The sequence below is a fragment of the Thermobia domestica genome, chromosome 14 (assembly GCF_964235325.1).
Source record: "Thermobia domestica chromosome 14, izTheDome1.hap1.1, whole genome shotgun sequence".
Taxonomy (NCBI): domain Eukaryota; kingdom Metazoa; phylum Arthropoda; class Insecta; order Zygentoma; family Lepismatidae; genus Thermobia; species Thermobia domestica.
In genome coordinates this window covers 128,837,316-128,858,557 of record NC_137467.1, presented here as the reverse complement: position 1 = coordinate 128,858,557, position 21,242 = coordinate 128,837,316, and the positions used below count along the sequence as shown (strand labels likewise).

General features: G+C 36.0%; 2 protein-coding genes across 3 annotated transcripts in view; one reads left to right on the top strand and one right to left on the bottom strand.

The window, feature by feature from the left end:
• Positions 1-12,534, bottom strand: part of LOC145670315 (putative divalent cation/proton antiporter TMEM165) — a 151,098-nt gene extending 138,564 nt beyond the window's left edge. Inside the window, exons 1-2 of the mRNA XM_081738805.1 lie at positions 12,332-12,534; positions 4,678-4,903 (exon numbers count right to left, since the gene is read on the bottom strand). Of these exons, the coding sequence (XP_081594931.1) occupies positions 4,678-4,827 (150 nt within the window). The 5' untranslated portion in view covers positions 4,828-4,903; positions 12,332-12,534. The remainder of the gene's footprint in view (positions 1-4,677; positions 4,904-12,331) is intronic.
• A 4,172-nt stretch (positions 12,535-16,706) lies between these two features.
• Positions 16,707-21,242, top strand: part of LOC145670313 (uncharacterized) — an 81,050-nt gene continuing 76,514 nt past the window's right edge. For both annotated transcript variants that reach the window (XM_081738802.1, XM_081738801.1), the window contains exon 1: positions 16,707-16,846. In XM_081738802.1, the coding sequence (XP_081594928.1) occupies positions 16,823-16,846 (24 nt within the window). In that variant the 5' untranslated portion in view covers positions 16,707-16,822. The remainder of the gene's footprint in view (positions 16,847-21,242) is intronic.

Genomic DNA, 21,242 nt, shown 5'->3' with positions numbered 1-21,242 from the left:
TGCACGAAACAGACAATGGGTGTGTTCTCTGTCGGAAAATGCTTAATGTTAATATATATAAATATGATATCTTGAATGCATCAGTTTACGTAAATGGGGGACTTACGTATGGTGCCAATTAGAGAGTACTGCTGTAGAAAGGGATACACGTAACCCGTATACGCACGAGGAATGAGGTGAGTACGAAAATAGGGTAGCAGTGATAGCGCTACACTAAGTTCGAAATCCAGCGAGTGAAATTTTTAACACACACACAAAAAAAGGTTAACATCAGTCGCATGTTTGTGTACCACACCATCCAGCGATTCCTTAATACTGGGGTCTGTTCAGGATCGCCCGAGAGCTGGCCGAGTATGAAGTGCAAGGACTTCAGAAGCTGTGGAAACACTGGCGGCGCGTGTGAGGAGAAATCCCTTATGGAAGCAGACAGTAATGGCCCGTGAGATGAACATCTCCAATTGAACGATGTCCAGGCCACTCAGGGACGATCTTGGTATTCGAGTCTACCGACAGTCAACGAGACTCCTTCTGACGCGGCGTCTGATGGAGTAAAGGAAACGTAAAGTAAACTCCTGCTTCAGCGGTACGCGCAAATCGGCACAGACAGATTTTTTTCACCGGTGGGATGTTGTTCACTATCGAAGAGTGCTTCAATCGCTAAAATGATAAGGTGTGTGCGTCATCAGCTCAGGAAGCCTGAAACAACGAAGTTCCGAAAATCGAGAGAGCCCATCATCCCGCATCCGTCATGGCGTGGTGGAGAGAGAATTATGCTGGCACCACACGTCTTCATTTTTGGGAGAAAGGAGTGAAAAGTAGTGCCCTGGCGTACCAAAACACTGACCTGGTGCCTGAAGGATTTGATCACCACCCTCTTCCGAACACCCACATCGACTTTCCAGCAAGACTAGGTTCCTGCTCACAAGGCAAAATCAACCCAGAAGTGGCTGCCGCACAATGTGCATGACTTCATATCCACTGAGGACTGGCCTTCTAGCAGCCCTGACCTTAATCCTCTGAATTACGAACTGTGAACAGTGCTTCACAACACCTGTATATTGCCTCCAAGAAGCGCCATCCCACAGTTGCCAGTTTAAAGCGTTCTTTACTGGCTGCAGTGGCGTCAATTCCATTGGAGAAAATGCGTGCTGTCATACACGAGTGGCCCGCCAGACTCCGAACTTGTGTGTGTGCTAAGGTGGTCACTTTGAAATATGACTGGTGCAAACTGTTGCTAGACATACTATATGCATATTAAATTCCCTTTTCTCTTATTATTGATGTCTAGTTTTTTCTTTGTAACAGTATTTATGGCTAGACTAGATATAAAGTCTAGTCAAAATAACCACGCACATCCATCTGAGTGTAAAATAGCTTATTTATGAAACAAATAGTTCATTTCTCTAAACAGCCATAAGTGGCCAGGAAACAACTAGTCAGGTACGTCGACCCGTGTCGAAGTTAGTTTGTTTGGTTAAAATATTGTAAGATAATGTACAGATAAATAGGAAGTTAATTTTTTAAGTTTTCAGCGGAAGATGGCACTACCAAACCCAATCAAATATATTGACCTGTGCCGAAGTTCATTTGAAAATAATTTAAGAAATACCTAAGATCAAGTTACTAATCAAGAACGCGCTCTTTATGTTCATTCTTTGGTTTTGTCTGCGCCACATCTCTCCATATGCTATTTTTCTCTGTGTGCGGTTTTTTGTCCATGCGCGGTTTTTGTCCTTGCGTTGTTTTGACCGGATACCGGAGAAAGTATTAACAGAAAGCCGCTAAGGTTTATATGTTAAAGGAACCATTCCATTAACCAGGTAGTGAAACTACGAAAAAACTATGGAAAATGCGAGATTCGAACCCGTGCCCTGCCAATTACAATGCAAAAATATTAACTGTTCATCTACACCAGCTTGGTCACAGATATTCTTGACGAAAGTGATAGCATACTTAGCGATTCCAGATAAAGTTATCAGGCACGACAAAGAATTGCGTGAGTAATAATCTCCAACTTAAAGGAAAACCTACAGCTGTCTTATCACAACTCGACAGTAAACTTTTCAAAAGATAAGACGTGGGAAATAAATCATCTTGTTAAATAAATGATGGATATATATATATATATATAAGATTGCGAGAGACATATTTTGTACCTAAAATTAGTAACCACAACGGAATAACTACGTGAGTTTCTTTCCTTATTAATTAATTATTCTTTTATACTTTCCAACTATGCTATGCGAAAGTGTCAGAAGTCTTATAGTGTGTTCATGTCCGACGGTCCGTCTGTTTCGACAGGTACTAGAGTAAAAAAGGGTATGATATATCAAAAGCCATTTTGTGCAATCGATTCAGCGTCCTAACAACAGGTTCCATCTCCTTCTGTTAACCTGCTAATCACAGTTTCCAATTTTAAGTTGATCGCCATAGAAGAAAAATGGTAACGGAGAGCGACAAGCTGCTTTTTTTTTTTTAATTAATTAATTAATCGGTTCACCGTTTCAAGAGAACACATCATAACCACTCGTATCTCACTACTAAAACTAAAAATGGTTGAACTCTCTTAGTACTTCCGGTTTCCATGTTAATTTACATAGAGGAAAAACGGTAAGAGACATCGAGAAGCTGTTTTTTCGTAATCAATTCAGCGTCCCAAAGAAAGGGTTCCATCCCATCCGTTAACTCTCTAATCAAAACGGAAGAGACAGAAATCTACCGTTTCTGGTTTCAGCGTTGATCGCTATAGATCAAAAACGGTAACAAAGAACGACAAGTGATTTTTTTAAATCGATTCAGCGTCTCAAGAAAACATAGTAATCATTTATAACACACTACCAAAACCGGAAGTGGCTGAAATTTCTTAGTACTTCCGGTTTCAATGTTAATTTACATAGGGCAAAAACGGTAAGAGATATCGAGAGCGGTTTCTTGCAATCGATTCAGAATCCCAAGAAAGGGTTCCAGCTCTTCCGTTAACTTCCTAAGCAAACCGAAAGAAATAAAATCAACCGTTTCCGGTTTCAACGTTGATCGCTATAGAAAAAAACAGTAATAGATAACGACAAATGCTTTTTTGGAATCGACTCAACGTTTTAAGGGAGGATACTATGTACTCCTGTATCTCTCTACTAGGGCTGGAAATGGTAGAAATTTACTATTTACTACGTTTCTCTCTCTCTCTCTACGTATCTATCCTTCTATTACAGCCCGAAGTTACAGATTTGTTTCAATACTGAATTCGCATAGTTTGGAAGTCTGTCGTAGTTTCACAACTGTGGAACGCAACTCACTTGTTATACACGTAAGAGTATAATTGTAAAATCGATACTTACTTTTAATGTTAATTATGTAGTTTCATTAACATTTAGTTTATGCATTGTCAGCATCAAATACACAATGGATCACCAGCACATGTTCATCTTTGGTGCAAAGGGTCACTCGTTCCGTCTGTTTTGAAAATTCGGTTTCCAAGGTATATATCTCTATACATTATTTTGTCACATCGTATTCATAAAATGGGGGAAGTAAGGGAAGAGCTAAATAGTTTAAAATGTCTTTTCAAACATTGTTAGAACTTGGGTTGAACCATGCTTTGACTGAAATGCACGTCTTAAAGAGAGGAAGTACACTTTTCGCAACAAAAAAATTAATAAATAAAAATAAATAAATATAAATAAAATAAAATAAAAAAAATAATTATAGCTGCAGTTTGAAATGAATTATTGAACATAGTAAGTAATTGGGTCGAAACGGGTTTTTATCAATTTATTTAGGTTGAAATACGCATCTATGATGAGGAAGGTATTGAAATATAGCTACTTTTCAAATACTGTATTTCTTTTATAAACCTATTGTTTCCTTACGAAGGACGAGCAATTGAACAAGTTAAAAAATAAAGAAAAAATGTTACATTTAGTTTCTAAATTATATTCAAAAATATACAGAGTGATTCGGAAATAAATCGATAAACTTTACATACGTGTTAAGAATTTCAATACAAGAAAACAGTTTATCTGCAACTTTGGTCAAGAATTTAATTCAATTAGTGGAAGTGGTCATAGGGTAGTTAGGGTAACTTGGCCTCATCTGCGCAATTAGATATTTCCGGCCGAAATGGCATATAAACTTTTTCTTGTATTGAAATTCTTAACACGTATGCGAAGTTCGTCGGTTCTTTTATTCAGTGTAGCCACCCTACGACCAATTCATTAATACCATAAATTGGCCCATCTCCGTCATTAGGCGTTTCCGACCAAAGTTGCACACAATTTTATTTATTCTTGTATTGAGGTCCTGAACATGTAAGTGAAGTTTGTCCCTTTATTCCCGAAACACACTGTATGTTTCATTCTTCGTGCTTGTATACTATGTGAGAAAATATGCCCTTATAACGGAAGTGTCCTCAATACGGAAAGAGAGGAGAACGCAACACCTGTAACTCAAAGTTTTAGACATTTTCGTTAAGTGATAAATAAACTCTCAGTCCCACAATCTTGCCGTTTGTTAGAATACGTCTCCCAGTAAGCAATCTTAGTTTCTGCTTGACTTACGTACGCAAAACTACTCAAAACATTAATTAGAACAACCACACTAGAACACCCAATTGCATGTTCTTTGAATCTAATTGTACGCGAATACTACTGCCTATATTCGTAAAATTTAAAGACAACTTACCATAGATGGCGTCCCTATACTGTCAACGTCCACAGGTTCCTTTTCCGCATTACTATATGTACAAACTATACACAACAGCAATGACATCAGCACATAATGCGTTAATAGTTGTTTCTCTGAAGTCCTTTGAAATAATTCACTGATCTTCATCTTCTTATAATGAGTAGACCGGAGAGTGTTAGTTTGCCTATAGCAGTGGAGAAGGTACCTTTCGATGTCAAACAATCTGAAATACAAACAAAAAAGTTGTTATTTATCTTACATCTGTTTATAGCACTTGCTAGAAGAAACGAAGTTTAAAAAATAGCTTTTTCTCCCGAGAAATCGTAAAGGAATGGGGCAAACACAACGTCGGTTTGACGCGAGACCCACTTATACATTACTTGGTTACGTACGATTACGGCGCTATCGCGGTGCTAGCACAAAGTTCGGATACACGTCCATTCTGTGCTCGGCGAGCATGAAGACTGGAACAATCAATGGTATTGTCAGACACTCACGAATCTGAAGTGTGCTGTTCGCAGGAAGCGACATGGTCTTCCTCCTTTCGAACAACCATGTGAAATCATACTCAGCGGCGGCGCAACGCAAATTTCACCTTGCTACCATCAATTGGAAGAGTCTCGTCCATCCACTATACAGCCATGACCTCGCGTCCAGCGACTTTCAACTCTTTCCGGCACTGAAGAATGCTCTCTGGAACCAATGACGAAGTGAAGACAGCCGTGAAGGAGTTTGTTAGTATGCAACCCATGCATTGCTTCAAGGTCTTTTAAAACCTGTTAAGGCGGGAGGACAAATGAATCAATGTTCTTGATTCTTATGTGGGAAAACAAAATAAGCCTTGTTCTTTATTTTCGCAGCATAGTATTTGTACTGCATAAACACATCTGTCCATAGCTACGAGGCAAAACTTATTTTCCGACTCACCCTCGTAAAATTAACATGACTCCTATACATTTCAAAAATCCTTTCACGGTAAAATCTCTTAATAATGGACAACGATATGACAGATTATCTGTGCATAACATGAGAGGTGACAATTACAGAGATGTTACACAAATTTAGACTATTTACAGCTTATTATGTAAATTATAAATGTAAATATAGAACTAATATCGAGACATACTGCTCTCAGTTTTCGAATTACCGGGCTGATGAAGATGTGAAGAAATAAAAGTGAGGTGGCGTGTGGTAATTATGGTAGGTAAACTTAAACCTTAACTTCAATTGCTTATATCACACAATAATATCTTTTTATTTTGACAAGTAACATAATAATTCTATATTATTATTAGTTAGTGTATATCGCAATGATTTTATAGGTAGACACTAAATGATGGTCCGGGCGAGTCTTTTCTCTTCACCAATTTTATTACAAAGTTCTAATTACAAATGTCTTTGATTACAAAGAGTAGTGTCTATTTTCTTATTGACCAGATGAAGGGAGACTGGTGTTTTGCACGGTGCCCCTTCTCTCAAAGCAGTCTCCAAGGCACCTGCAAGGTTCTGGCGAGTCTTGAAGGAAAGCCCCCTCAGCCCAAGGCAGCTTCGTGAGGCTTGGTTGTAGTGAGGATCCCTAGTCCAATGCGACCTCGGAGCCGGTGTTGGTTAGTTGATCAGTTGGTCGACTGATACCAGGTCCCACCGTGGTTGCGCTTTTATGTGTCCTTTTCGGGTCCTTTCGTGAGGTCCGTCTCCTTTCGGCTTCCTCCGATGTCTTCCGTGATGACTTCTCGTCTGCTTCATTGTTTGTAATCAATAACACGTGTTGTATTGACATGTGCTTCTGTTATGATGTGGGGATCCTTACACCCCCCACACTGGAGAAAAAATAATCTGCAAGATTATTTTTGAGAAAAATACATGTTTGTTATTAATGAAAGTTATTTGCACCACAACACTGATACATTTGGAGACACTGTATAGACACTATAAACACTATGATACACTGGAAAATCACTACGAAAAAAATCTTGTTGTGATATATAAGTAGTAGTAATAACACTATGTTTCCGTCCCATCTAAGCAGGATCAAGGGAGTCACTATCATTTCTCTCAGAGTGAGTAGAAGTGCCATCACTGTAATTAATAAATGTATACCAGTTCACTAATTGTTGGTATTGGTCGAGTATGTTGGTCACTAAAATCGGTATTTATATTGACGTCACATACAGGATTTGTAGACTGTATTGTTTGAATTTCGATTTCAGTAGTAGACGCCGGTGAATTGAGTTTTCCTAATGGTAAAGGTATGTGTAGTCGATTAGTTAAGTTTTTGTTTTTGTAACGAGATTTATAAAAGATTAGGCACAAATATATTATTATTGTTGTTATTAGAACAAACAAAAGGAAAATTATCGGTATTAGGATCTGGAACATTTTTCTGAAAAGCAAAAGATGTTATTAGTGTTGGCGTTTTCTCAAACATTTATATAAGAAATGCCGAGTTATTCCTATAGCATGTAGAAGAACAAATACAATACAAGAAATAATGAGAATAATCCATGGAAAAGAGTGATGTAAATGTAATTCGGAAAAATGATTTGGTAAATTGCTTCGTTCTTGCTGAAGTAAAGCTTGAAGAGGTGTCACAGCTTGTTGAACGTTTTGTAGGTTGAAAGTAGAATTGAAGTTATAGTTGGTAGGGAGTGTGCGATATTCTACAGTGAAGTTAGCTGTATGTCTACTAGATAAACTGAGGGTCTCTGTTTTAATATATTCATAATCTTCATATCGGGAAAAATAAGTTAGAGAGTGATCCACTTCATCTGTGACAACTATATGATTTCTTTGGTGAGCTATTCTTACTATTTTCCTTGGTGTGAGTAGAAGTCCCGTTGTAGTATACAAATAAAATTCTTCTGCTTTTGATAATGTGGGTCTAATATGGCAAGTTGTTGTTATATTTCGAAAAATAAGATCATACAAACAATCCGTTTTCTGGAATCTGGCCTGAGTTTGAAATTTACAGATTTCCATCATACGATATATTTGGCAAAGTATACTTGAGCAAAGGTATTACTTGAATTCAGTTCTCAAATCTACTAGTAATTACTAATAAATGACGATACCAATTTCTTTTACTGTCAACCATTAATTGACTTATACTACTACATCAATTCATTCACCTACCACTCTAGACATCCAGTTAATAGGAACCTTCATGTATCTTAAAACTATTTCAATAAGATGGCGAAAGTGCAAAACCTCCTATCTCCACTTTTTATAGAATTTTAGATTTTGATTGCATTCGATTCCCCATATCTGAATCTACGTGTGTGCAAAAGCTCGTAAACGAAAACCCAATAAAAAACGTGAAAAACTAACTTTTAAAACCTCGTATCGCATATAAGATAATGTAAAAGCAGAACAGTTTTTTTGATCTCCTGAAAAGTTTGGTTTTGATGAGTTACGAGGTTTTGCACTTTCGCCAGTCTCCCTTCTAATTACCACAAACCTCAATTATCAATTGCCACTCTTAGCTCATCTATCTACATAACAATATCTTCAGACACTTATGGCTCCAATCCAACATACAATGTATAAATAACTTGAGTCACTTCTGGCTAATTTTCGAAATCAACATAAATACACACTATTCATGTTACATGCCTTTCATTTCTTCATACAATCTCTCAACACCTTGTTTGATTATTCTTACGAAACACCTTGTCGAGTTCGGGCGAATCTGACGTCGGGGCTGGTTCGTCCGTTTCGAGCTCCAGTTTTGTAGTATGTGTTTGTCTCATACAAGTGTTGTTTTTGTGCTTTTTTTAAACTTCAATTTTCTAGTGCATGGATATCCTCGGCGTCACACTTTTTCTACCATTTTGCCTAATACGAGGTGATTTCGGGTTACTGACCCGCGACATTTTGGTCCTGCTGCGGCATGGTCACGTTTTTAATTCAGTGAACACCATTCTCTGTTTAATACAACTTTCACTGTAATAGAGGACATGGCTACTACGACTGCCATGTACTTTATCTAAACCCTTATGTGTTCAAGATAAAACAATTCAGAATACTTTTAGATAATGCTGAAACTTAACTCACAAACTCTAACAATCATCTGCATGAATTAAATAAGAAAAGAAACCTCAAACCTCTATAAGAAAAATCTGTGATTTGTTTTTTTGAACTCCTAACTGCACTTACACTGAAGGAATTATGGCAACGTTTTCTGACTTCAATTGCATTTACATTGCACTGAAGTTTCGGCAATCATTGAATAGGTCTGTTCCAGCCCTTTAAAATAGTGTCTTTAAATGTTTTTTATCCATATTTATATGCATGTTATGAATAAAAACATCTGATATTAAAAACGACTGTTATATATATATATATATATATATATATATATATATATATATATATATATATATATATATATATATATATATATATATATATATATATATATTCTACAGAAACAAATAAAAACAACCCAACTATCAGAAGTCATAAATAAAACTTTAAAACTCTTTGGCCCCAATTTACTTAAAGAATTTACAGTTCTGAATATTTTGCAAAATGTAAATAGCCTTTATTCTCAGCTACATCAAGAGACTTAATAAAGGCACAACGTAACTAGTAACTTCTCAGTCAAAACCTGAATCCGTATCTGTTGAGAAAATTTCATCTTTATACCTAAAAGCCCATTGTACATTTTCCCTGCCACTCTACTGTATTCTACTATAAACGGCTCATGTTCAATCAAGATGCGACGGCGAAGAAAGAAAAAAAAAAAGTCCACTCCACTACATCAGCATAAAAAAAGACGTTCTTCAGCTGTAATGTCTTATGTCACAGATGTTTACAAAGATATCCGAACTCAGCAGACCTTAAACAGAGTTCCAACAAGCATCGTTTTCATACACAAAATGAGACGAGTAACAAAAAAAATTAACGAAACATAACAAACATGACGAAAAAAATTACCGGAACTTAGGAAAAATGACCAAAAAAAAAAAAAATTATCTAAACGTTGTAAACTGGAAAAATAAGCACCATAAAATTACCATAGCAGTTACAATGACTTTTAGCACTTTATTCATTACATGCGCAGAATTTTGCAAAGACTAGTACGTAATGAACCCCTGTGACACATGTTTGGATGAATGCAAATTTCTTTCATCTGGACACAGATGAGCAAGTACTCTTATGTGTGAATGAGACAGAGAGAGAAGGAGTGAAAAATGTGATAGAGATAGTAGAGTTTAAAATGTGAGGATCCGGTTATAAGCCTATTTTAAAGGAAAAAATTCAGTCAAGAATTCCTTGTTTTGTGATAAATTCCCTACCAACTGACAATACCGGTACAGTTCAGAAGCGAATCCAGGACGAACTACTAGAAGTGGGGTGGGTTATAGGAAAGATTGTTAGTCTTCTATTTCATCGAGCTTTTGCAGCACTGGTGCCTGTGCTACTGAGGAGGGGGACGATGACCCTTACTTTATCTTTAGATCTGCCTCTCGCTCAATTTAGACTAGTTTGAAACTCAAAATGCGTATCATGATGGGGCTTTTTGACCTATGACACCAAATAGACTTTGATACGACCATCTCCAAAACTCAGCTCCTGTACCGATCGATTTATAGCATCAAACTACGTAGAAATGCCGGAAAATCATTGAGAAAAAAATTTAAGCGAAATGTTTTTCACTAGTCTCTTCTATACATATACCACCCATCGCTGACGTGTCTGCTTCCTACGGATGCGCTACTTTGCAGGTTCCCCTGCTATGTTCTTGCCCTGATTCGGTTTGAAAGAGTTCTCGCTATTTAGTGACCACCTACCACAACTTAGTGTTCTTCTGCACTGTAGTTTTTATGACATAACTCACTACACTGCATTTACACCTACAACGAGTAAGCTCTCGTAAAGTGAATGTGCACACAGTCATGCAACTCATATCTTAAGAAACACTTCCGAAAGTAATAAAACCGAAATTCATTATGAGCATCAGGAGCATGCAGCACATAAATCATGAATTCGGGTTAACTGCTGCAGATGGCGGTTCCGAAATACAAAATTTACTACTAAAGAATTGAACAGAATCAGATGAAATGCCAGCATTAGTAACAAAAAGTAATAAAGATTATCAATGTATGGTGATTAATTAGGGAGGAAAATAAAGTTAAAATTCTAGACTGTAGCAGTTCGCGTATTGAAGCGATATTAAATAAACAGGCAATAGCGAATATTATTTCGAATCTGCTGTCTTATTAACTAACCTAGGACGTGTATACTGCAGTAATGGGTGGAAAACATAAATGTAGAGCGGAAACTAATGAAAAGGGAGTTGCAACTAATTCAAATGTGGTGGAATGGTGCTATCCCATTTTATGGGGGTATAAAATTAAAATACCGTATGTTCCCAGATTTCACAATGGAATTCTACAAAACATATCGAGATCTTACCTCGTACAGCATAAGGTAGCAATTCGAAATGGAAAGTGTGCTCATTACCACATAATACTCCTAAAGGAAGACATGAAATGAAGTGCTACAGGGGTTGTAAGTGAAAGCATTGTACAAAGCAAACAAACCCAAGGCACCTGTTTTTGTGCTATATGAAATAAAATGATTTTCCACTAGCATCTTTTATATGTACACCTGTCCTTAAGAACGGATTCCCTGCTGCACTCCCGCTCTGACTCGGCTAGATAACATTCGTGTTTTTTTTCGGCCACCTAGCACAAGTTGGTTTCTGATTTTAATTTAATTCGTGTTTTGTACACTGCGGTTTTTATGCTACATGTGCACATGCAATAATTATACGCAGCCCTCCTAAAATCAATCTGCACTTATTAATGCGATTCCTCCCTTAAGAAGCACATTCTAGGACAGTAAGAGTACATTTCCTGCTAGCAGATTTTATGGATATAAATTTTGACGTCACAAGAACATGTAATTGATAGGGGGCTTCGCCTTCAATCCCCCCACTAACAGTTTATTTACGTTACACCGTAGCATGATGTTGTTATAGTGCTTGGAAACATGAGAATGTAAGGATTCATTGTATTCGTTATTTTTGAGTAGTGCGTAGTTTGCAACACACAGGACTAATTTTGCGCAGTAATATAATATAGATGAATAAGTAGCTAGTGAAGACTAAAGAAAGGCTTAAAATAAGAAATATTTGTTATTAAGAGTTAAAAGAGAATGATGGAATCGATTTTAAGTTTAAAGTCCCTTTCAGCACCGACTACTATATGAGACGTGGACCTACAGTTTAACGTGCGGTCCGAACCCCATGGGCTTCCGAATTCCCATCGGAAATCGAACCAGCATCTCAAAGACGCGTACGCCAACCTCGATGGAACTGAAAGGAGAATTCTAGGTAAGGAAACAACAATAAATAAAAAGTAATACAGCGCTAAAACAGGTTCATTCATGACTCTCAGACACAAATAACAGATATTTCAAACATATTACTACTATATCACAGAGCTAAACCAGAGGTTCCACATACGCTATTATTATTCTTGGTTTCAACTGCGTAACTGGCCTTGTACTAACGTCAAACATATCATTGATGCCTTCTTCCGTATGTGTGAAACAACTTAAACGTACCAAATGTGAATTAAAATACACAATATTACTGTTTTTATAAGGAAGTAATTAAACTACATAACACGTCTTTTCTCACCTTCATCCAGCATGAGACGATGTGTAAAATTCTTCACAACACACTAATTCATGAATTACTATAAGGTGCTTCACACCAATGTTTCACAATAAAAATGCGTACACTCTATTCCAAACGTATCAAAAATAAACACCTCTAAATAAGTACGAAAACACTCTTCCACGTCTAATCACCTGTCACTTTAGCGGTTATCGATATCGAATGAAACTTACTATCGATTGCATGTAAGAGGATTTTTCCCTCACAGGTTTACAAAAACTCCCTTTTGCCCTGTTGGCAGCAGCTGCAAAGAAGTAAAATCGAAGACGCAAAATCAATCGAAGTGGAGGAGAAACAATGGCCTTATTCCGTACAACCCTTCGCAGAATTAGTAAAATAATGCAAAAAATTGCAGAAATAAATTTTAACTACTTAACTATGCCTATCAGCACAAACTAAAACACAGATTTTGAGATATTGATCTAGATCATTACGGAATGGGACCATAGAGTTCACAATTGAAGATCTATAATCATTAAACTACGTGAACTAGTGGCAATGCAAACTAAAGGTTCTCACGTTAATTGAATTATTCCCATATGAAACAGTGATAATTTACACACAAGTTACTGTAATCAGTTTGCAAATTTCCTAATATGGTAATAATTACTGATATTTTTATTTTATAAATTTGATTTTTTTTTAAAAAATCTAGTAGCTCCCTTTCATTATAAAAGTGTCACTTTATTAATTTGCCACTAATTTTTACAAAAATATCAAGTAGGGGAATTACCTCCTGGCTCCCTATAAAATTTCACAACCAGATTACTTGTACATCTTCAAGGATAAGAAATTAATTTTCTGGGTTCAGAGGCGGCTCGTAAGAGAAGTCACACCGATAAAAATACAGCTTTTTTGCTTCAAACTAATATAACAATACTTCTCTAATGTAATGATTTGTGTATACAAAAACTAGCATACTAGACAATACATAATTTTCTCTTGGTCTGAAACGATAAAACTTTAACTTTTACCTACAGGTGTGAAGTCTCTCCTCATAAGCTGGGGCCGCGGTGGCTCAGTGGTAGAGCGTTCACCTATGGTGCTTGGGGTCCCGGGCTCGATCCCAGCCCCCGCCAAGTGAACTTTGTGGTGGACAAACACCGTGTGCGTGGGTTTTCTCGGGGTTCTCCCGTTTCCTCCCACTTTCTTCATTCCACCATTTCAGTCATTACTCATCATCACCGTCTCCTTTAGCCTAACCGGCATATCCGTCCGTGGGACGTAAAACTCAAAGATTTCATTTCATTTTTCTCCTCATAAGCTGTGTCTGCTGGGCCTTAGGGCGCGAAGGCCATATTAGCCCGCCAAGTATAAGGGATGGCGTCCAAAGTAAGCACACTACCCGGGGAATTGGGATGAAGAGATGAATGAGGAAGGAAGGAAGCGACCTGAGGCCATTTATATTAGGTGTCTAGGTATTGCCTGGTGTAAATGAGGAAAGCCTACGGAATCCTTATTCAGGATTGCTGACCTGAAAAAGCTTTTAAGCTTTTTCGACCTATTGTTTTCACCAGAATAGAAATCAGTACCGCTCGCATCAAAGACGAGAGCGTTAGAAAATATACATTTGAAGAAAATGTTTTCAGTTATTCAGTCGGGGCATATTTATGTACTTTACGCCCCTAGGAGTAAGAAAATTTTTTCTCTCCCTATTTTTTCTTCTTATAGTAGGTCTAAACAACACGGCTAAGTTAGCTCCCAGGTGATTATGTAGCAGCCTACTCGCTTTTGGACCGAACTGGAAAACCAAATTCGATTCCACCCGGGAAGTGGAAGACCAGATTCCGGGTGGAATTTTATGTAGTGAGGATTCCACTTTAAGCTGTAGATACACGGCTGACATAGTCTCGCTGCTGAGCGGGAGGCTAAGCTCAAATTCAAGTTAGAGTTCTCACGGTAGCCCCCGTTAAAGATACGTTTTGTTTCACCAATATGTAATGTATCAGTAACTAATAAATCCATGTTTTGAACATTGAAGATTCTTGTATTGGTTATGGTACACCTCGAGAAAATTGCTTTGAGACGCCTTTGTAGGTTTCAATTTAATACCGGAATGTCGACTTTCATTATATGATTTTTACAGGCATGGCAATACGATATAGCGGAACTTTGTTATTTGTTAGTGTACGTACTTCCTAATACGATGTTTCAAGGTCTTATTAAATCTTCCTGTGATACTGGGTTTAACATCTGGATACTTTGTCGTTGTATGTTGTACGTCATTTTTTCTTATTTTTGTACTGTCTTATTGGTAAATTAACTTCCTTTATCACTATGTAAAATGTAATGTATACATAGGCTGATTGTTTGACTCAGGGAGGAAACTAATCGTTCATAATTGATTTTGTTTGTATGTGTAGACAACTATGAATGATTAGATTCCTCCCTGAAGGTTTTCTACCAGTCAACTGTAGAAAAGCTTTTTTGCTGACGCCACACGCCAATTCGGGTGACGCGAACCATAGTATTATTTTTCTCAACAGTACAAATTTGCCAGTTGCTAGCTGTAATTGTTACTCAGTAGAAAATGAAGCTGGATGTTTTTGTTGTAGTGTATGTTTTTTTAACTTTTGATCATGGCTTGTACGTTAACCATTGAGGAATCACACGTTTTCATTTTTGTTCTACTTCAAAGATAATTTCTTCACCTTTGTGGCCAGAATAAAACTATTTTTGAGGCGGTAGCATTATTCGTTTAGATGTTGTTGTATTATGATTTAAAAGTCTTCTTAAATTATCAGTTAATGCTTCAGATATGTTTGATATTTACTTTTGTCTTTATATATAAAAGACGTGTCCACTTCACATGCATTGTAATAAGTGCTAAATGTATGAAAAAAGGACAAAAATAAATACAATACCATACAATAGAAAACAATTCCTAGCCTTTAGATTTGTGTTTTCTCAGTCGATTCATATTGATCTAGGAGCTTCGTTTCATCACAGCCTTTTCAAAGTATGGTGATCGCAAAGCAAAATATTCTATATGAAATTATAACCTCTATCTTGATTATTGCAATCTAAAATAGTAATTTTGAGTTACGTTGCTAACAGCTACTGCAGCGTTTCCCAACCTTTTTCAACTTGCGGCACACTACAGGTGTAACTTGAATTCTTGCGGCACACTCATAGATATTATTATTATTATTATTATTATTATTATTATTATTATTATTATTATTATTATTATTATTATTATTATTATTATTATTAATTATTATTATTATTTGCAAATATAAAATACCATGGTATTTTTTTTTTCTGTGATTACTGATCATCTCACAGAGATGAAACCTCGATTACTGGTTTCCCCCTATGCTTATTTTTTATTCTAATTTTAAAATAGAAAATAATTGCAATGAAATATAGGACTCAGATTTTTTAAAAATACATTTTCTTTTTCGAAAACTGTATCCAACCTTTCACTAAGAACGAAGATCATTAAATAACGAACGAACAAACAAATGTCTTCTAGTTTTAATTTTGCTATTTTAACCAAAACCAGTGCATATTATTGCAATCAACAGCTTGCAGTGCGTCGAAGTCAAAACACAGCTGTTGAACAAAGTGTTGTTCTGTCATTCACGTGCGAATAAGTGTTCTACGTACTTGACTCGTACCGTACAAGTGCTTCCATTTCTCGGTGTTAGTATGACTCTCAATGAAGCGTAAAATAGGAGCTAACCGTGGAAATGTGTACGAGCTGAAATACTGTCTGCTACACAGTAATAGATGTAGAATAATATATTACAATTACAGTAATTTTTCCATGGTAGAAATTTATAGCAATGTGAAATACAAAAATATTCATTTTTTCCTATGTCTCGCAATTTGGTTGCTATAGAATTAATAATTTTGTTTCGATTTCCTCGCGGCACACCGGCGGTCCATTCGCAGCACACCAGTGTGCCGCGGCACTCCGGTTGAGAAACGCTGAGCTACTGAGTGAGAACCGTGATCGGAATCGGATGCAGTGAAGATGGGCATTACAGGTATATTCCGTAACGGTTTCTGTCAAAATAATGCAAAATGTACGATTTAGTGTGTGATGTTCGGCGTAGTACTATTTGAACTTATTGAATTCCGTTGATGTACGCAGAATTTTGTAAAGACTGGTAAGGAATTACCTCCTTACTACATACTTACTGTTCCAGAATCAATTGTAATGACTATTATAGCAAGTTAAAATTTGATTTGGAGTTATGTTGACGAATACCGTTATAGATAAAGGATTTACGGTCTCAAGTCGAATGAGCTAAATATCCCTTCGAAAGGGAAATTTATGATGAAATGGGAATACGCAACAGCAAAATTTCAAGGTTTATTTGGTAGCTGTGCGTAAACAAATGAAATACGTTAATCGAAACCCGGCAAAACGCTATTATCCTTTTATATATATTATTTTATTTGGTATTTAAAAGAAGTTGAGAAGTTTATTTGTTGTTTGCAATGCCAGATAATAGTAATGAAGAGGTAAATTTATGAATATTTTAAAATATAAATTTAATATTTCATAAGTGGTTACTGCTTATATGTGTTGTACATATTGAAATAAACTCTACGATTCTCAGTTTTCGTACATTAGTTCTGTGTACTTGCACTAAAAATATGAATTTCATCCTGGGTTTTGTTCTGCAGATGTGAGCCAGGTGTAATTACTCAGAGGTTGAAAAATTCACAGGAGAAATAGATTAGTGAAAAGATGTTGGATATTACTTGTTTTTTTTATTTATTTGTTTTTCATGTAGCATTTCAATCAGAGTTGGATTTTTTCCCAGCTCCACCCTCTCCTAAATTATACTGCAAAACTTGGATTAAAATGTTAACCTTAATGCGATCACAAGTAATTTCTTCGGCAAATTTTTACTTTGACTCCAACTGTGACTTCAACCGGATCACATGAATCGATTACAATTACTAACACAGTGAAAGTAATGTACGATGTTAAGAATTATACTATAAGTACAAGGGCCACAATGTTACTATACGATGTTAAGAATTATACTATAAGTACAAGGGCCACAATGTTACTATACGAAGCTAAGAATTATACTATAAGTACAAGGGCCACAATGTTACTAAACATCAATTCAGGTGAAGCGGTGACTATGAATTTTGAGATCTAAATGGGGGCTACCGCCCCCCAACCCTCCCGCTCAAGTACCATAAAAACATCCAAAATAATAATAAATAATCACACCACTACTATAAAGCTAAGATAAGAAGGGAAAAATTAAAAAAAAAAAAAAACACTCGTCTCTAATCATAAATCAGTGCATGACAAAGAAAAAAAAATTACATCTCAACAAGACAATAGGACAAGCAGCAGCAAACCAAATACTTTGCCTAATACTCAAATGCAAAACAAATCAAGAATAAAAATAATATGAATTAAAAAAAGAAAACACTCACCATTTCGCCATAGGAGAAATCTCGTGAATAATGAACTCATAACTGCTGATTCCACACACGAAAAAATAAGATACCAAGAACACATGCACAATACTGAACATTCCTGAAAAATGTTCCTTTCCGCACACACGTCGTTTTATTAAACCGAGCACACTTGCTATTATTACAAACAAGAAACCAATAAACGTCCACTTTTAGAATACGTCGAAAATATCTTCAGTTTAGACCACAACTATGATAGGTTTTCTCTAACTCAATTCAACCAATTCAATTACGCGCTCCCGCATTCCACAAACAGCAGCACACACATACATGCACACAGAACATGTGACTACTAACCAACTACCATATGACTACACACACACCTAGTGGGAAAAATATGAACTAAGACGTCACACCAAAGACACGAACAGTTCTAACAAGTGACTCACGCACAAACAGTTCCAGGAAGTAACTGAACCTATAAGAACCGATTGAAGTCACAGTTGGAGTCAAAGTAAAGACTTACCATTTCGTCGATAAATGTTTAGCAGAAGAGTCCAGAAATACGTAAAAAATGAAAAATTTCTAGGAGAAAGGAAGATGTAAGTTCTTAGACCTAACATAACCTAAACTAACCTAATAATAATAATAGAAATCAGCGAAATTCTATTCTTTCCTCGAAAATTATGGTGAACCCCTACACTAACATATACTAACCTATACTATTCTAATATGAACAGAAACTACCGAAGTTGTAATATCTTTTAGAAAAAATAGTAGGACTCCTGCTAAACAATGTACATTACTTCAATCGTTTTTGTTAATACACACCTAGTTTGAGAATTGGCTTTACGTATATTTTTATGGTAATAGTATACATGAGAACCCCCTGATCTGCGTTTCTTCTGTGTCCTATTACCACTTCTACATAAAATACCATAAATTTTCTACGTAGTGCAATAGTAAGAAGTATTCATGTGCACAAGACATGCGATATGCGTTAAATTCCCCCCCACCCCCCACACACACATATAGGGGAAGGTTCTAGATTACTGGTCCCCCGTGTAAGTTAGTAGCTGGGTTGATTTCTTTCTGTACTGAAGTTTATACATTTAATTTTCACAGTATTGCCGAGCGAGCGTTAGCGAGTGAAGGCGGGTTAGAGCCCTGCAGGGCACATTATTTTCTGTCTTTATTACTGCTCAATGGGGGGGAGGACCAGTAATCTAGAACCTTGCCCACATATAGTCATAGATAAAGTACAGATTTTCGTATCAGTCGATAAGTAAATAAAAGTCGCTTTGTTACCCCCTTTGTAAGTTCGTACATACTCAATGAATAATCCCTAAAAGTATGAACGTCCTGCTCCTTCGGGAACTGATGCAGCTTCATGAATACTATATCCATTTTGATCTCAAAGAGATATCCAGAATAGAATACCATTGAGAAAAATATGTTTGGGAATCGTGCATAACGAATTTTGTTCACACACACTATCAAATTTCCTTAATGTTCAACTGTAACCTGGAACAAAAAGCAATGGGAATATGTTCCCTGTTTTAGTAGTACATGCTCGCCTATTAGTTCAAACCAATTATAAAAATGTCTTTCTTTTTGTCTCCGTTAAATGCTTCATTTAAAGGCCTTTTGCCAGAGTAGGTCCAGTATTTTGAGACAGAAAAAATATATATATATTTTTTTTTTTTTCATTTATGAGGAAATTAATTGTTATTACTTTAGAAAGTGTTTCTTAAGAATTCCTCCCCGCATATTCACTTTACAAGTACTCTACCCTAACCAATATCAATGTGTTATACATATCCTTTTCATTTAAATAATATTGTATGATGTCCAATGTGGCTGAATCAAAGATGGCTGCCATGATGTATGTCCACACACATCCTTCAATGCAGTTTCTGAATGAACGCCCACTTTCAATATTTAGTTATCCTCTGTCACCGCGTCTCGTTATTACTGGCTTCTCCCTATATTTTGTCTACTACCTACAAGTGTCGAACTTACCACACCCTATCGCGTAAACGAATGACGGTAGATCAACAAATGAGTTCACATTCTTGTTTGTGGGAAGATTCTAACCTAAATTGGTGTGTCAAAGATCCCCCTTCACATTAAAAAAAAAAAAAATAGTGATATCTAGTATGGCAGAATCCAAGGTATCTGTCATGAGGTTTACACCCTTATTCTGCGCAGTTTTCGCATTAATACATACTTGCAGTATTTGTTTTTCTTCATTACACGCGTATCATTCCTACTTGACTGTTGCAATATTTTTGAGTAACCTGTATTCTTTCAACACAAATAAATCTGGTTTTGTGCACAAAATATTTTTCATCTAATATACATGTTTATATCTCTGTGTTTTTTTTTTTTTATGTTATTTTATTTTTATATACACACTAGCCATTTTGAACACCGCCCTTCTGATGCGGAGCTGTTCTAACCACAGCTTTTTTTTTCTTCCTTTCTTTTTCTAGGACCGTTTTGACTCTGATCTTTTTGCCCGGGTTCTGACGTGACATCGGTAATGTTAATGGAATATGATATATATAAACCAAATATTTCATTAACTTGTACACTCGTGTCCAAAATTATTGTCGCATATCTATAACTGTATTCTTGTAAGAATATAATTTGATAATGATTTTGCAGGGTACTTTTAACACTGAAGCTATGTGTATAATCGGGAAATGTATATTTGTGGTAAATTTCATAGGGAAAGAATTATAAATACGAAAATTAGAATGAGTAAAACAAAATGTTGCTAAATAAACAAGAAAGTTTTATTTTCGTTTTATTCTTATTTACTGCTCTTTTGACATGAAATTTGCCACATGTATGTCTTTGCCGATTATACACATACTAACATTATAAGAAATACCGGGCGAATTCGTTATCAAATTATATTCCTAGAACAACGTATTTAGAGACATGTGACAATAATTTTGGACATGAGTGTACATTTTAATTTCTGTCTAACTAAAATATTACCCAAGCGTAAGACTTAATCTATGAATCGATCGAGCTGAACACGATCAAGCACTTGAGAGTAAATCCTCGTGTGTAGTTTTCGAGAAAATCGAAAAAACATAACTTTCCTGACGCTAAAAAGTGTGTAGTTCATTGCCAATAATAGTTGACATGTTTCATTTTGCTGGTAGAAATTGTACTGTATATGTACCAAATACATTGTTGACTACCAGATTGTTTAACACAATATTGATCTTTATGTGTTTCTGTAGTGAAAAGATAAGCAATTTTTAACTCCATGTATTTATTTATTTATTTGTAATAATAATCTACAGAGCCAAACTCCATTTACAGAGGAACATAGGTATACACACATAATTACTTATGAAATACATATATCCATATATTGAAAGAGAAAAATATATACATGTAAACAAGGAAAAATATAAGTTAAATAATAAAAAAAATTAAAAATATTAGTAGTATA